Genomic DNA, 16117 nt, shown 5'->3' with positions numbered 1-16117 from the left:
CCCACCTCCCTCCTCCCGCCGCGGATCCGCCAGACAGCGAGGCCCCCGGCCGGGGGCAGGGGGGACGCCCCCTCCGGGGCACCCCCCGGGCTCGGAGCCGCCCGCGGGGCCGAGGAGCAGCCCGAGGCCCCAGAGTCAGACGAGCCGCCGCCGCCGCCGCCCCCGCCGCCGCCGCCGCCGCCGCCACTGCGGGGAGGAGGGGGAGGAGGAGCGGGAGGAGGGACGAGCTGGTTGGGAGAAGAGGAAAAAAAGTTTTGAGACTTTTCCGCTGCCTCTGGGAGCCGAAGGCGCGGGGACCGCAACGCGCAGCGCTGCTCCGCGAGGCAGGACTTGAGGACCCCAGACAGCAGCAGCCCCCGCCACCACCTCGGACGCTTGCTCCCTCCCTGCCGCCTACACGGCATTCCCCAGGCGCCCCCATTCCGGACCAGCCATCAGGAACCGCAAACCCGATTCCCGCGAAGACTTGACCCCAGACTTCGGGCGCACCCCCTGCACGGCCCCCCAACTCCCCAGCCTCTCTCCTGAGCCCCCGCGCATCCGAGGACCCTTCTCCGGTATCCGGGATCTCTCTCAGACTTGCCTCAGCTTTCCTCTTCAAGATCACCCATCTCTAGTACCAGAGCTCACCCATCTCGGTTTTTTTCCGTGGGATACCGAGAACCCACCCATCAGAGCCTCCCCTCCAGCTCTGCTCCGTTCTCCCTGAAGGCCTCAACTCTCCCCGCAAACAGACCCTCCTACCTTTTCCTCGGGAGACCCCCGCCCACCCCAGCCCCTGTAGGGGCGGGGCCTCCCTCTTCCCACCCCAGTCCAGCTCGCGCTCTCGGCTGTGCCGGGGGGCGCCGCCTCCCCCATGCCGCCCTCGGGGCTGCGGCTGCTGCCGCTGCTGCTGCCGCTCCTGTGGCTACTAATGCTGACGCCTGGCCGGCCGGTCGCCGGACTGTCCACCTGCAAGACCATCGACATGGAGCTGGTGAAGCGGAAGCGCATCGAGGCCATCCGCGGCCAGATTCTGTCCAAGCTTCGGCTCGCCAGTCCCCCGAGCCAGGGGGACGTGCCACCCGGCCCGCTGCCCGAGGCCATACTGGCCCTTTACAACAGTACCCGCGACCGGGTGGCCGGGGAAAGTGCCGAAACGGAGCCTGAGCCAGAGGCGGACTACTACGCCAAGGAGGTCACCCGCGTGCTAATGGTGGAATACGGCAACAGTGAGCTCGCAGGGGCAGGGGACCCTGGAGGGGAGCCCCCAGGGGGCGCCGGAGTGCAGGGGTCACGGGGAGGAAACTGCTGGTAGAGGAAACTGGCTGGAGGAAGAGAACCCCCGGGGGCGCCGGGAACGTGTGTGGGGGGAGGAGTCCCAAAGAGGATAGAGCTGAGCTCCCTAACCCCCCAAGGTATCTATCTGGTCTTGAATAAGAGATAGTGAGTGAAGTGGACCGCTTTTAAAGGGCGACGGGATCATGCGAGATCGTGCGGGGAGTCCCTTAGAGTGAGAGAAGCGAAGCCATTCGAAAAAGACTTCCCCTTGCAGGGTGCTCGAGAATGCAGGGGTCGTGGGAGCGGGGCTGCAGAGAGGGAGCTCGCTTTGGGAGAAACTAGCACCCCGGCATTTGGAAAAGGAGAGGTAGTGGGGAAAGCTGACTCAGAGTTCAGGGGCCGTGAGGCAGGAAGATTCAAGGACAGAAAAACAGAAGCGAACCCCAGAGGGGTGCCAGGAAAGTAGAGAGAGTGGACCCGCATGCACAGGACGCGAAGAACACGCGAGATTGGGGGAGGGCTTAGAAAGAGAGGCGGGGAGGGGGTGATAAATGTGAAGTCGGAAGGGGACGCGAGGTTGTAGGGTGCGGGAAACTAGCGGGAGAGAAGCGGAGACCCTAGGATGTGCCCAGGAGGTGGGGGCGGGGGTTGCCCAGGATGTGCCAGGAGGTGCTCTGAATATTTCCCAGACGGACTGTAAGAGGAGGAAACCCAGAGAGGAAGCGCGCGCCCCCAGGAAACCTACAGTACTGGGTCGTGGGAAGGGGTTTACAGAACGGGAGGATAAGCGTGGGAAAGGTAGACCTGGAATGGGGTAGAGGAGCGACGGATGGTGTCATGCTGGGAGCAGCAGGGCCCGCCACCCTCCCGCCGCTGGCTGGAAGGGAGAGGGCTGAGTGAGGAGTCTTAGTAGGGAGAGATAGGTGGGTGGATGCGACTCTGCGAGACCCGGGGAAAGGACCGAGCTCGTAGGGGTTGGAGAAGCCCCACGTGGGTGCCACGCGCGGGCGTGGGGGAGGAGCCTGCGCTTCCGGAAGGAGCAGGAGGACCCCGCAGAGCTCTGCGGAGAGCCTAGACCCCAAGCTCCTAGTTCCTCTCTGCGAGGCTGGGGAAACCCCAGCGTCCGGCTGCCTAGCCCTCCCTTCCCTTTCCTTCTTGTGCCTCGGGGTTGGGGGTGGGGGGTAACGGGGCGGGGATCGCGCGCGGAGCCTGGGGCGAGACGAGGCAGGTCCGGTCCCCGCCCTCGCGACGGCGGCGACTCCCGCCCTCTTCACCCCCAGCTCAGGGCGGGGCTACCCTGGGCCCGCCCTGTCGGCGCCCGCGCGGGTACCCAGGCGTCCCGCTGGGCCCCGAGGCTCGGGGGCGAACCCCGCCCCCCGCTGTTAGTTTCCCTCGTGGGCAGTAGACGTGTGGGTCTCAGACCCATTTGGGCGCCCAGTTGCGGCTTCAGTCAAATGACATCCCTACAGCCTACCCACCCACATCTCCGTCTCACCTTTTCCGTCGACGCTTCACCTTCGTTGGAGAGGTTTTTCCAACGCTGACACCTTCAGTTGTTCTTCAGCCCTCTTCTGCCTCCATCTCGCTCCCAAACCCTCCGTCTGTTTTCGCATTTGTCTTCTGCCTTTCCGTCTCTCCCTCATCCGTGTTACTCTGTCCCTCTCTGGGTCTCCTAGTTTCTCTCTCCATCTCTTCCCTTTTTCTCTCTTTTTCTCCTCCATATCCTACTCTCCATCTCTCCCTCTGACCCTTCCTGCTCCCTGTATCGCTCTTCCTCCCTATCTGTCTCCTGGGCCTGGGCTCTACCCTTCCGTTTGGGTCGGCTGAGTAACTCTTGGGCCAAGATAGGGCTTATTTGTGAGGGAGAGGGGCCAGCCCCCAAGAGAGGGAGGAGCAGGGGGAAGGAGGCGCTCAAGAGGGTCTTCCTCTGTCTTTTCTCAACATGTCTCCACCATTTCCATGCCCCCATGGCAGAGGCCTAAAGAAACTGCTCCAGTTGATCATGGCCTGCCCCCTTCAGTCCCAGTCCCCAATTTTTCCTGAACTGGGAGTCTTCTTAATTTTGTTTCCCTTCCCCCACCCCTGAAGCCATCCTTATCTAGAATGAACTTGGCTTTCTATAACCAGTTAAGGGAGGAAATACTACTAATAATAACAAAAATAATGTCACATTAGCAGGGAGGGAGCATAGCCTAGGGATTAAGAGCATAGCCTCTGATCAGACTGGCCGAGTTTGAATCCCCACCCCACACTGTAGTTTCCTGGCTGTGTGGCTTAGGGACAAATTGTTTCATCTCTTTGCCTCAGTTTGCCCATCTATAAAATGGGTATACTAATAGAATCGTTCTCATGGGGTTGTTGAATACACATTAGAGTAACTACTGTATGCAGACTCTGTGCCACATACTTTATCTGCATCATCTCATCTATTTCACACTGGCATCCTGACATCAGTCCTTGGCTTATAGGTGAGAATCCGGCACAGAGAGAGGAATTCATTTGCCCAAAGTTCCACTGTGCTTCAGTTAGGAGAGCCTGGGTTGGGAGGCAGAGAGCTTGATGTCAAGTAGATTTAACAACTCCAAGAGGGAATGTGACTTGCCCAGGGTCACAGAAGGCAGCAAAGCCATAGTCTCATCCAAGCGCCCTTTATTTCTCTGCTTCAACATAACTTGCATTTGAGGCTCCAGGAGCTGGGGAGGCCTGAGCAAGCAGAGCAGCCCCACCCTCAAGCCGGCTTTGTACTGAGGGGCCACTTCCTACCTGATGAGAGGGAAGAATGGATAGGACCCTGTTTAAAGAGCTAGAGGAATTTCCCTGGTGGTCCAGTGGCTAAGACTCCAAGTTCCCAATGCAGGGGACCCAGGTTCGATCCCTGGTCAGGGAACTAGATCTCACATGCTGCAACAAAGTGTTTGCATGCTGCAACTAAAGACCTCACATTGCACGAAGCCCGAAGATCCCACACCACAACTAAGACCCTGCACAGGCAAATAAATAAATATTTAAAATAATAATAATAAAGAGGTGGAAACAAACTCAGAGAGGAGAAGCTAGTCACCTAAGGTCACACAGCTAAAAAGTGTCAGGGTCGGAGTCCAACTCAGAGCTCTTTGATTTGGGGTACACTAGCTCCCCTGCCCCTTGCCAAACACTGACAGCCCCCCACCCCGACTCTTTCTGCCTAGAAATCTATGACAAAATGAAGTCTAGCTCGCACAGCATATATATGTTCTTCAACACGTCTGAGCTCCGGGAAGCGGTGCCTGAACCTGTGTTGCTCTCTCGGGCAGAGCTGCGCCTGCTGAGGCTCAAGTTAAAAGTGGAGCAGCACGTGGAGCTGTACCAGGTGGGGGCAAGGGTCCTGGAAGGTGGCCTGGGCTGGGGGGGTCCCAGGACGGCTGCAAGGCTGGTGGCTGCAGGGTCCTCGCGGACCAACCCTGAAGGATGAGGGAGCACAGAGTGTGGAGTCTCCTAGAGCTTTAGAATGTTAAATGCTTAGCAGCTGGAATTTTCGGAGCTGGACTCTGAAAACTCAGGACAAGGAAAGTTGGAATCTTTGAAAAGTTGGAGACTTTCAAAACGCCCTGTGCCCACCCAGTAGCCACTAGCCACATATGGCCATTTAAGTGGATTAAAATTAAATAGAAGAAAGAATTCAGTTTCTCAGTCTCACTGGCCATAGTTCAAGTGGCACGTAGTCACATGGGGTGAGTGGCTGCTATTTTGGACACCACCGATAAAGCCCATTTGCATCGTCACAGAAAGTTCTCTTGGATAGCTCTGTTCTAGAAGGGTCTCCAGGAAGAGTCCAGAAAATCTGGATGTTCTTGAAGGTTATGTGACCTAGACGCCCTGTCAGATGGAATGTTAGATTCAGTGGTCAATGTTAGATTCTTACGATGAGGAAGCTTTGATATCAACTGCTCGGAATCTAGAGAACTCGGCTTTATGCTGCCAGTTCCCAGGGCGTCATCATTCCTCGTGGATGTCAGGCGTTTGCAACGTCTAGGTTTCTGGCTCATCGGACTCCTGGGTTTGTTGAACTTGACTCTCATAAAACTTCTCGGGTTCATAGAATGTGTAATTCTTGGGGTGCCACCAAGTGCTGGAGTTATGGAATGACTTCGAACATAACTTCTAGAAAGCGATAGACTCTCAGAATTCAGAGCTGTATCATCAATGACCTCTATGATGTCAGTAGGGGAATTTTAGCCTCATGAGCTGTCCAAGCTGAAAGGAACTGGGCATTTCATCAGTGAGGAAACTGAGGCCAAAAAAGAGAAAGGAATTTTCCACAGCCATCCCGGGATCAAGGGTGGAGGCTGAAATGCCTAGGTGCCTTGAGCCCCAGCCTGGAGTTCTTGGTCCCCTGTCGTGGGGTTGGGTGGTTTCTACGAAGTCCCTCAGTGTGGATGTCTGGGAGGTGGACTGTCTGATGGACTGTGTGGAGACCCGTTTTGGGGAGCAGATGGAGTGAGGGGTGCAGGATACATGGGTGTGTGTGGCAGCCTCTACCCACTATCTCACCCAATTCTTCATCCCTCAGAAATATAGCAACAATTCCTGGCGCTACCTCAGCAACCGGCTGCTCGCCCCCAGCGACTCACCGGAGTGGCTGTCCTTTGACGTCACTGGAGTTGTGCGGCAGTGGCTGACCCACAGAGGTGAGGACCACTTGTCTGCCCCACCTCTGTTTTGTAACCCATTTGTCCTGGGACCACCCTGCCTAGCACCCCCTGCCTTGTGTTGGTGCTGAAGAGCCCAGACCTGGCCCTCCTCCCAGACACTCACACCTGAGTGATTAATGGTTAATCTATTTCTTGAGCACCTGCATTGTGCTGGGTGATGCTGGAGACACAGAAGTGACGGAAACAGCTTTATCCTGACCTTCAGGAAGCTTGTGCTTCATTGCTTGGGTTGGGGGACTTGGGGAAAAGACCTGAAAACCAGGTAGTAATGTCCCAGCGTGGGCAGGGTTGGGATGGGGAGCCCAGAGGAAGTGCCTGATGCAGCCTGGGAGGTCAGGGAGGGCTTCCTGGAGGAGGGGATATTGGAGCAGGTATCGAAGGGATGCCTGGGGCCAGCCTGGGATAGGAGGGAGGGGCAAAAGTGTTCAAGGCAGGGGGATAGGCTGTGCAGAGGCCTCGAGTCCAGGGAAAGCCTGACACACCTGTTCTGTCTGGAAGAGGACTATCTGTCCTGTCATGTTGAAGGCCCCAGTGCTCACATCTCCCGTCCTAGTCTCCCTCTCATTCATTCCTTCACTGGGGTAAATGCTAGTAGGTTCCTGCTCTCTGGCTGGCCCTATGCTGGTGGGGTGGGGGAATCAGAGGTAACCATGACAACCTCTAGGCCTGCCCTGATGGGACCCACACTCACTTCCAGATACCCAGGAAATCTTGCCCAAAGCCCTAGCAGGCCATGATGGCCAGGGGAGGCCATAAGTGCTATAGGAGCCCAGAGTGGGCACCCTTACTCCTCTGAGGGGGTTCAAGAGAGCTTTCTGGGTGAGAATGATTGTGTTGAGACTCATGGAAGAGGTGATGGTTTGGCCAGAGGAAAGGATGGGGGTTAGGGAGCAGGTGCATACTGGGATGAGCGTCCTGAGTTGACTGTTGAGTCCAGAGCACCCGATACAGGGTCCCACACAATAGTGGGTGCTTAGGAAAGCGTTCATTCAGCCATTCATTCAAGAAACCTTTCTTCTGGGATGTATGTATACATTCAGCTAATTCACTTTGCTGTACAGTAGAAACTAAACAGCATTGTACAGCAACTACACTCCAATAAAGGTTAATCTAAAAAATAAGAACTGATAAATACTGCTATGATTATTAGATAGACATATTCTTTCAAAAGGGCTTCCCTGGTGACTCAGATGGTAAAGAATACGCCTGCAATGCAGGAGACTAGGTTCAATCCCTGGGTTGGGAAGATGCCCTGGAAAAGAGAATGGCTACCTACTCCAGTATTCTTGCCTGGAGAATCCCATGGACAGAGCAGCCTGGTGGGCTACAGTCCATAGGGTCGCAGAGTTGGACACAACTGAGTGGCTAACACACTGTTCTTTCAAAAAATGTTAATAAAACCCGTTACTTTTTGTTTTGTATGTTAAAAAAAAGGAAGGAAAACCTTTCTTCTGCACTTGCCTTGGGACAGGAGCCTAGGTCCTTGCATCCCATCCCAGTCCTGCCTGTGGGCCTTGGCTTCCTCATCTGTAAAATGGGGAACTTTGGTGAGGATTAAAGGAAATAACGCACAAAGAGTGTTTAGAACAGGGTCTGGCGCCCAGCGCACTCAGGAGATGTTTGTTTTTAAGACGGAGGGCCAGGCCCAGCAGGGAACAAGAAAACAAGGTTCCCTGCCCCCGTTGTATCCTGCTCTCCACTGAAAACAATGAGGGGAATAAATAGCCAAAGACAAATGTCAGAGCTACAGAGGTCAGTGCTTTGGAGAAAAAAAAAAACGTGCTGTCACAGTGTGGGGAGGGGCTGTGTCCAGGAGGGCTTCCTGGAGGAGGTGACCTCAGAGCTGAGACCTGGAGGAGGAGAAGGAGGCTGCAAGGCCAAGAACTGGAGCAAGAGGGTGCAGTGAGGGGGCAGGCAGGGGAAGGGGCAGGAAAGAGATTCCCCTCACACCCCAGGGGTTTGCGACTTCCTTCCTCTCCTGCCCACCCGCAGGGATGGGTGAGCTGCCCCCCTCATGCTGGCTTCCCTCTCCCCACTCCCACAGAGGAAATAGAGGGCTTTCGCCTCAGTGCCCACTGTTCCTGTGACAGTAAGGATAACACGCTTCAAGTGGACATTAACGGTGAGGCCCCCTCCCTGCCCCCCACCGACGCCCAGCAGTGATGTGTGTCTGTCTGTGTGTGTCCTCCCCTGCCTATCCCTGTCATCCATCCATCTGAGTGTGTGTGCGTCCCCAATCCTCCCCACCCCCCTGACTCCCAAAACCAAAGCAGGGTTCAGTTCCGGCCGCCGGGGTGACCTCGCCACCATTCACGGCATGAACCGGCCCTTCCTGCTCCTCATGGCCACCCCTCTGGAGAGGGCCCAGCACCTGCACAGCTCCCGCCACCGCCGAGCCCTGGACACCAACTACTGCTTCAGGTGAACCTTGCAGGCTCCTGGGCTGGGGGCGTCCTCACCATCCTCTCAGCGGCCACCGCAGGTTGGGCACCTGGCTGGTGCTCTGCTTGGGCTAGCGTCTCCTTCAGCCTGGAGGGCTCAGGGCATGAGGTCCGAGCCTCGGATGCTGGAGTGTGTACGAACTGGGAGTCCTCGGATGTATCGGAGATTTATTAGAATGTGGAACGCCGAACATGTGGGACTTCAGTATTGGAAAGTCGCCGTGTTAGATTTCTGTGCTGTGGGTAGGTTGGGGTTTGAAAACGTTGGGATTCTAGGATGTTAGAATTCGGTATTAATTATTGAAATCTGAGAATGTTGGATTCAAGAACTGTTGGGTTCTTAGAAGCTGGGAATTCAGAACTGAAAGATTGCCTGTGGTGGGTACCATTGACCGACTGGAATCTCCCATTTTGGCAGGTTGGAGTCCTTGAATATTAGGTCCAGAATGGTGGAATCCTGTGTTGAACTTTTAGCATCCATAAATGTTGGAGTTGGTGAAAGCCAGAATACTGGCACCTTGGAACGCTGGGACTCAGTCTTACTTATTTATTCTTGATTGCACTGAATCTTCACTGCTGCTCGGGCTTTCTTTAGTTGAGGAGGTGTCTCTTGCTGAGGAGCACGGGCTCTAGGTGCTCTGTCTCCAGTAGTTGCGGCTTGCACACATGGGATCTTCCCTGACCTGGGATCAAACCCATGTCCCCTGCATTGGCAGGTGGATTCTTAACCACTGGACCACCAGGGAAGTCCCAGTGCTAGAGTCTTGTTAGAATCTTGGAAGCCTGTGATCTTAGAAAGTGACAGCTTGAACCTCTGGGGAGATGGGCTCAGAACTGTGGAATGCTGGAATGCAGTTTTGAAATATTGGAATTCAAGAATACCAAGATCAAGAAAAAAAAAAAACAAAACCAGAATGCCAAGATCCTCGAGAGTGGGGATGTGGGAATTCTAGAAAGTTGGAAAGCTGTTGCTGTGTTAGAATCTTGAGATGCCAGTGTATTGCAGTCTAAAAAAACTGTGAAGTTGTAGTCTTGCAATTTTGAAATTCAGAGTTAGAATATGGCAAATTTAGAATGATAATCTGACCTTGGCCCGCCTCTGCTAAGTACTTTGATGGTGCCTTTGGCCTTTGTTGCATGCACGTCTCCTGTTGGAAGGTCAGCTCTGTTTCCAAGGCCCTTCATCACTAGATCCTACCCTCTGCCCAGCAACCTTATGAATGAATGGATGGACTGAAGTCTTGAGTGCCAGCCCGCTGTAACATTAAGAGAGAGGCAGCCAGCCACGTGAGTGACACGGTGTCACTTAGGAAATCTTGCCAAAAAAATCAAACCTGAAGCCCATCAATAATGGTAGGTCCGACTCCCAATTTTCCAGAAATATAAGGACAGAGAAACAGGTTAAACAGCCACCATGGGCATGCAGCCTGCAACATCTAGATTTCGGGAAACCTGACCCAGTTTCTTCAACAAATACGATACAAAGGGATGAAATAGAGAGATGAGTTTATTAGATTTTTAAAAGAATCTTAAAAGATGTGTCAACCAATAGCCATGTATAGACTTGAGTCTTTATGTATGCAGACTGTTTTTATATTTTTATTTATTTATTTGCTTTTTGGCCTCGCTTCACGGTTTCCAGGATCTTAACCTGACCAGGGATCAAACCCATGTCTCCTGTCTTGGAAGCATAGTCCTAACCACTGGGCCACCAGGGAATGCCTCAAACTTCTTTTTTTTTTTTTTGTTAAAGATATTGGGACTTCTCTGGTAGTCCAGTGTTTAAGACTCTGTGCTTCCATTGCAGGGGATGTGGGTTTGATCCTTTGTCAGGGAACTAAGATCCCACATGCTACATGGCCTGGCTAAAAAACAGATAAATAATTTAAAAGATAGTTATGAGATAGTTTGGAAAGTATGGACTCTGACTAGATATTTGATGATATCAAGGAATTACCATTAATTTTTTTGTGTGATGCTGTAAAGTAGTTTAGATTTCCCTGGAGATAGAAATATTTATGGATGAAATAATACGGTGGATGACGTGAGTTTCAAAATCATTCGTCAAAGGAGAGAAAGGGGATGCGGGGAGAAATACAGTGAAACTGACCATGACTTCATGTTTGCTGGAGCTGGATGGTAGAGACACAGCAGTTAAATATAAGATTCTCTGCTTTTGTGTATGTCCCATGTCTGTGCTGTGCTCAGTCATGTCTGACTCTTTGCGACCCCATGGACTATAGCCCGCCAGACTCTTCTGTCCATGGAATTTTCCAGGCAAGACTACTGGAGTGGGTTGGTGTATGTCCGAGACTTTCCACAATAAAAAGTTATTCTTAGCTTAACCACTATCTCCACTGGGAAGCCTCCGTGACCCTTTCCCCAACATCCAGGGTTAGAGAGTAGCTCAGGGTCACCTGGAGGGCTTGTTAAATGTGGCCTGCTGTCTCCCAGCCATCCCCACCCCCCAGTTTCTGATTCAGTGCATCTGGGGTGGGGCCTGAGAACTTGCATCTCCCACAAGTTCCCAGGCGATGCTGCTGCTGCTGCCCCAGGAACCCCACATGGAGAGCAGTTGAGTTGGGTATTGGAATCGCACACTTCAAATCAGAGGATCTCAGCACCCCAGCAGAGCTGGACCAGAAATGATAGATTTTTCTGGACAGTGGTTCTTCCCCTTCTGTGAATCTAAGACCTTTTTGAGAAGCTGAAAGCCAGGAACCTTTCCCCCAAGAATATGCCTATACATACACAATGTGGGCTTCCCTGGTAGCTCATCAATAAAGAATCCGCCTGCAATGCAGGAGCTACAGGAAACGAAGGTTTGATCTTTGAGTCGGGAAGATCCTTCAGAGGGGGAAATGGCAACCCATTCCAGTATTCTTCCCTGGAGAATCCCATAGACAGAGGAGCCTGGCAGACTACAGTCCAGGGGGTCACAGAAGAGTCAGACATGACTTAGCAACTAAACAACAACAACACACATCTGTGTGCATGGTTTAGAGAGCTCAGACCCCTCCCTGAGCCTATCCATGGACTTCCTGATGTCTCCTCGGCCCTTAACAATATCTTATTTGATCTAACGTCCTCTGCATCTTTGTATAGATGAAGGAACTGAGGCCTAACCAGACTGAGGAGGGACCAGGCTGAGCTCACAGGAATCTTAGTTTCCTGACTTCCTTCTAGAGGTCCTGTGGCTCTTGAAAAGGCCCTGTCTTGCCCTGGGAGAGCCTGTGGCATCGCCTTCTCCTGCTCTGCTTGAGCTGACTTGGTTGTGCTGGGCAAATGAAGTCAGAGACCTCTGGCCCTGAGCTCTACCACCTACAGCCTACATTTGAACAGACAACATCCCCCTTTCTCTAAGGCTCAGTTTATTCCTCCTTCAAATGGGAATAATAATATAAGACCTGCCTTGGAACTTCCCTGGTGGTCCAATGGCTAAGACTCCACACACCCAATGCAGGGGGCCAGGGTTTGATCTCTGGTCAGGGAACTAAGATCCTCATATAGCAACCAAAGAATTCACCTGTTGCTGGGAAGACCTGCCAAATACATATTAAAAAAAAAAGAAGAAGACTTGCCTTGTAGGAAATTCTGTATCGATTTTTAAATAGGAAAATACATGCACATGGACCAAACCTAGAAAGGATATTCAAAGACTCTCCAGTTCTGACCCCTCAGTCCCCCTCCAAACAGACTTTTATTATATTCGTGTGGGCTTTTCTCTGGTTGCAGTGTGTGGGTTTCTCACTGCAGTGGCTTCTCTTGTTGCAGAGCACGGGCTCTCGAGTGCACGGACTCCGGCAGTTGCACACATGGGCTCAGTAGGAATAGCTGTGCAACAAGGGTTTCGTCACACCACAGCATATGGGGTCTTCCCAGACAAGGATGAAACCCCTGTCTCCTTCATTGCAAGGCAGATTCTTCACCACTGAGCCACCAGGGAAGCCCGAGGACTGACTTTTGCATCTGAGCCCGGGACAGAGATCATGAGTACATGGCAGTCGTCTTACCCACCACCATTCTCTGATGTGCTTCTGAAAAGTCTAACATATTGATCAATTAATTTATACAGCCAACACTTGCTAAGCACCTGCCGTGTGCTGGTGACTATTGTAGGCAGTGGGGACACCTTTAGGGACAAAATAGACAAAAAGTCCTGTCCTCAGAGGAAGACAGGAAAGGAAGAGATCAATCTCTAATAAAAGAGCAGGTGGCAGTAAGTTCTAAGAAGGAATATAAATCCAAGGAAGAGGAAAGAAAGAAATCATTGTGGTGATTTGTTTTTCCTATTCTGATTTAAACTTTTTATTATGGAAAGATTTAAATGTATAAGCAACCAGGATGGTAAAATGAACCCCCATACACTCTCATCTAGATCAACAGGCGTTAAGATTTGCCCCCTTTCAGTTGCAGACATTGGTATATTTCCTTGCCGAACTGAAATGTCGTTATTACGCTAAATGGAATTATCTTTTTTTTTTTTTTTTTTGGCTGTGCCTCATGGCATGTGAGATCTTTCCTGACTAGGGACCGAACCCATGCCCCCTACATTGGAAGCACAGGGTCTTTACCAATGGACTGCCCAGAAAGTCCCTAGCAATTAACAATTATTTAGATTGGTATTTGGGGAAGGATCATCCAGGAAGGTCTCTGAGGCAATGACATCATTTGTTTAACTGATACTTATTGAGCACCTACTGCATGCCGCGCAGTGTTGTAGGAGGGAAGACATGTGGAGTATGTTTGAGCACATGTATAAATGGAGTGAAGAAACAGAGCCAGAGAGGGTATCTGTGGGAAGAGCAAGCCAGGCAGAAGGAACAGCACGTGCAAAGGCCCTGGACTGGGACTCAGGAACAGCAGGGATGCTAAAGGGGCCGGAGGACAGTGAGAGGGGGAGTGGGGAGGGGTGGAGATCAGCTAGATCTGGTAGCTCCTCGAGCCTGCGGCGAGGACTTGGGCATTGTGCTTGTTCAGAGCAGAGGGGCAACATGGTAGTCTCTAGTATGTGGCCCCAGCAGGCAGGGCTTTGTCTGTCTCGTTTGTACTGAGTCCGCAGTAGACCCCAGCCCAACACGCAGTAGTTCAGTAAACATTCGTTGCACACTTAGATGTCAGTACACATGGACCTGCACTGTGTTGTTTATGTTGTAGCATGTAGATGCAGTGTGATCTGTCTAGCTGTCCCCTGTGGACAGTCATTTGGCTTGGTTTTTTTTTTTTGGCTGCACTGTGCAGCATGCAACGTGGAACTTCCTTGACCAGGGATCGAATCCATGTGCCCTACAGTGGAAGCTTGGAGTCTTTGCTTGTTTGTTTTTTGTTTCTTTTTTTGGTTGTATTGAAGCTTGGAGTCTTAACTACTGGATGTCTCCCTGGGAACTCCTCATTCGGCGCCCTACAGGTGTGTTTTGAGCGCTGCCTGAGATAATGCTTATGAGGATGCCCTTAGTGCAGTGCTGGACTAGAGGAAGTGCTTTATCAGTGTTAGCGATGATCACTACTATTACAGTTATTGCTGTTATTACCACAGAGAGTGCAAGGGAGACCAAGTTGGATACCGTGCTGGAGGGCAACCCGGGTGAAACACACACACTGCAGGGGAGGAGGGGCAGCCTTCTGCTCTCCTGACGGTGTTTTTCCCTCTCGCCTGCAGCTCCACAGAAAAGAACTGCTGTGTTCGTCAGCTCTACATTGACTTCCGGAAGGACCTCGGCTGGAAGTGGATTCACGAACCCAAGGGGTACCATGCCAATTTCTGCCTGGGGCCCTGCCCTTACATCTGGAGCCTGGACACGCAGTACAGCAAGGTGTGTCCGGAGCCTGACACCCCCTGCACCCCAGCTGGGGGTGGGATGGGGGTAGCAGAAACCCAGGGAGGAGAGGGAGAAAGAGAGGTCAAATCAGATGAATTGGCGAGATGGTAGTCAGAAATACAGGCGAGGGGAGGGTTGGAGGGGAGGTGATAATGGGATGGGAGAAAAGCTCGAGGCAGGGTCTGCAAAGTTAGAGACTCAAGGCAGTGGGAGACAGAGATACGGGGAGACCTAGTGGTAAAGAACCCACCTGCCAGTGCAGGAGACACGAGACAGACGTGGGTTCAATCCCTGGGTCAGGAAGATCCCCTGGAGAAGGAAATGGCGGCCCATCCCAGTATTCTTGCCTGGGAAACCCCATGGACAGAGGAGCCTGGCAGGCTACAGTCCATGGGGTCACAGAGTCGTACATGACTAATGTGACTTAGCCCGTGGAGACCGGTAACTTGGGCAAGGGAGGAGGTGGGGAGATGGAAGGAGAAAGAAAAGGAGACAGATGAGAGAGCAAAAGGCAGGAGGGTAGAGAATTCGGAAAGTGGAAGGAGAAAGATAGTGAGATACAAGCCAAGAGTGGAACATGGGGAGAGGCAGAGAATCAGAAAGACACGGAATGAGATAAGACAGGGGGAGATGGGGAGAGGCTGGCAGGGTGGCGGCATCCTCCCCACGACCCCCGACCCTGACCCCGCGCACCCGCCCCGCAGGTCCTGGCCCTGTACAACCAGCACAACCCGGGCGCGTCGGCGGCGCCGTGCTGCGTGCCTCAGGCGCTGGAGCCCCTGCCCATCGTGTACTACGTGGGCCGCAAGCCCAAGGTGGAGCAGTTGTCCAACATGATCGTGCGCTCCTGCAAGTGCAGCTGAGGCCCCGCCCCACCCCAACAGCCCCCGCCCCATAGGCCCCGCCCACCCGGCAGGCCCGGCCCCGCCCCCGCCCGCCTCACCAGGACTGTATTTAAGGACACAGCACCCCGGCCCCCCCCATCAAGCCCACCTGGGGTCCATTAAAGGTGGCGAGAGGATTGGGTCTCTGTGTCGTTGGGCGCCAGACGGCGTTCTCCCTTCCGACGTTCTCTCACCCCCCCACCTCCATCTGCCTCCTCCTGTCTTCGTCCACCATTCATTTGCCCCTCTTCACACAAAAACTTCCTTTGCGCTTGTTATGTTCCTCACTACTACTGAACATTTAGATTTATTTATTGTTAGGTTTCTTGACTGAGCACCTTGGACCCTATTTTAAGTGTTTTACATTAATTAACTTTTGAAACCACCATAACAAAGCTCTGAGATAAAGAGATTGATAATACCCACTTTAAGAAAACCGAAGCCGAGAGAGGTTAAGGAATTGTTCCTGCCCACTAAGAACCTACTTTCTGGGGAGGAGACAGACATAGTAGCATTGTGCAAAAATAGGAAAGCAGGATGGGCTAGAGATGGCTTTGGGGAGGAGGGAAGGCTTCTTGGAGGAGGTGGCATTTGGGACTTGAAGGAAGCCAAAGTGGCAGCTTGGAGGAGGATGGGGGAGGGTGTTCTTGGTAGGAGAACAAAAGCAAAGGCCTGGAAGTGAAGATGAACTTGGGGTAAGCTACACAGGAAAGAGGCCAGTGCGGTTAGAAGGGAGGGGCATAGGGAAGGGTGTTAAGATCTGAGTCAGAAAGTAACACTCACAGGCCAGAGAGTAATAACAACAATTCTCCACGCCAGGTATGGAGCTTCTAGCTCACGGCATTCTCCCCACAGCTCAAGAAAGCAGGGGTTGGCAAACTATCTCCCGAGGCAAATTCTGACGGGCTGCCTGTTTCTGTAAATAAAGTTTTACTGGACCAAAGCCACGGTCGTTCCCTACTGTACTGTCTGGCTGTTTTAGTGCTGCAAGGGCAGAGTTGAGTAGAAAGTGTGCAAAGTCA

At 52.7% G+C, this 16117-nt stretch overlaps 1 protein-coding gene across 1 annotated transcript; it reads left to right on the top strand.

Moving 5' to 3' along the window:
• The first annotated feature begins 221 nt into the window (after window positions 1-221).
• TGFB1 (transforming growth factor beta 1) lies at window positions 222-15872 on the top strand. The gene is made up of 7 exons (XM_052656026.1): window positions 222-1211; window positions 4449-4609; window positions 5810-5927; window positions 7996-8073; window positions 8225-8372; window positions 14052-14205; window positions 14916-15872. Exons 1-7 carry the CDS (start codon window positions 857-859, stop codon window positions 15072-15074), a joined length of 1173 nt encoding a protein of 390 aa, XP_052511986.1. The 5' UTR covers window positions 222-856; the 3' UTR covers window positions 15075-15872.
• Window positions 15873-16117: the final 245 nt, after the last annotated feature.

This window comes from Budorcas taxicolor, chromosome 18, assembly GCF_023091745.1.
Source record: "Budorcas taxicolor isolate Tak-1 chromosome 18, Takin1.1, whole genome shotgun sequence".
Lineage (NCBI taxonomy): Eukaryota > Metazoa > Chordata > Mammalia > Artiodactyla > Bovidae > Budorcas > Budorcas taxicolor.
The sequence above is the reverse complement of the archived record's forward strand: the minus strand, read 5'-3'. Positions and strand labels throughout refer to the sequence as shown.